This window comes from Nicotiana attenuata, unplaced genomic scaffold (genome assembly GCF_001879085.1).
Source record: "Nicotiana attenuata strain UT unplaced genomic scaffold, NIATTr2, whole genome shotgun sequence".
NCBI classification, from domain to species: domain Eukaryota; kingdom Viridiplantae; phylum Streptophyta; class Magnoliopsida; order Solanales; family Solanaceae; genus Nicotiana; species Nicotiana attenuata.
Window position 1 is genome coordinate 182,274 of NW_017670635.1, and position 1,299 is coordinate 183,572.

The 1,299-nt window shown below is 29.6% G+C and overlaps 1 protein-coding gene across 1 annotated transcript; it reads left to right on the forward strand.

Moving 5' to 3' along the window:
- Positions 1-245: 245 nt before the first annotated feature.
- LOC109241741 lies at positions 246-575 on the forward strand. Its single transcript, XM_019408513.1, has one exon. It carries the CDS (start codon positions 246-248, stop codon positions 573-575), a length of 330 nt encoding a protein of 109 aa, XP_019264058.1.
- The last annotated feature ends 724 nt before the right edge of the window (positions 576-1,299 follow it).

Sequence of the window (1,299 nt, forward strand, 5' to 3'; positions counted from 1 at the left end):
GCTGTATTCCATACATTTCATTGTATTTCACTGTATGCCATTGTATTTCATATATACATTTTATATTTAGATTTCTAAAAGTTTAATATTTGTTGACATGTTGCATATTTAAACTTTTTTTATTGTATACATGTATTCTGTAATTAATACGTATATTCTTTGAGATATCTATGACTTTTTAGAAATGACTAAAACTTATATTTCTCTATTTAATGTACGTTGTACTATCGACTGAACACTTGCATATGGTGAACGATGAAGGAAGGCATTACACCGTTTGCCTCCTAGAGAAAAAGTGCAGCTGTAGGCGGTTCCAAGTTGACGAATTACTATGCCCACATGCTTGGGCTGTCTTGAAAAGCAAGTTTCTAATGCCGAAAGATTATTGCTCGAACTATTACAAACCAAAGTCTGTTGTAATGACATACGAGTTTCCAGTGTATCCACTGCCCGACAGAAGTGAATGGAATATACTAGAACATATATCAGAGGAAGCTGTCTTACCACCTAAATGGAAAAGACCTCCCGGAAGGCCAAAGAAGAATCGCCATAAGCCGTTCAGTGAATTGTTATAGAAGAAAAATCAACATTCGTGTAGTATATGTGGTGAGGGAGGACATAATAAGCGTACTTGTAGAAATGCTCCACGTAGGAATTAGTTCGTGTTCTGATTTCAACTGCTGCAATACGATATGTCATAGATTTTTTCAAGTTTTATATTATATATTGATTTTTTGGTGCATTAAATTTTTTAATTTTCAGATCACTAAAATTATTTTTTAGTGATATCTTTACAAATTGATTTATATACAGAAATGAGGTATAGCAGGTCATCAATAGTGCAATACATTGAATACATACTGCATATATAGTTAAATACATATAAACATCTGAATACATAAATTATATTAATTAAAAAAAATATGAGTACATTCTACAATTCATTTAAGACATACTGCCGAAGATATATTGTTGGAAAAAATAGTGGAACAGAGTGAAGCTTTGAATTTATAGAATTACATTGCATATAGTTAAATACAGTGAATAGATTGAAAAAGTAGAAGATACTAAAGACAGTGAATACATATATATACATTGAATACAATGAAAATATAGTGAATAAATTTAAAACATATAAAATAATAACTTTAGTGAATACAGTGGATAGAGTGAATACATGACTTGCATTACAAATTTACTGGTGATCATATATGGGAAAAACATAATTGATATTAATTAAAAATATATCTGAATACATAAAATACATACTGAACTACACTGAATACATACTGCTGAATA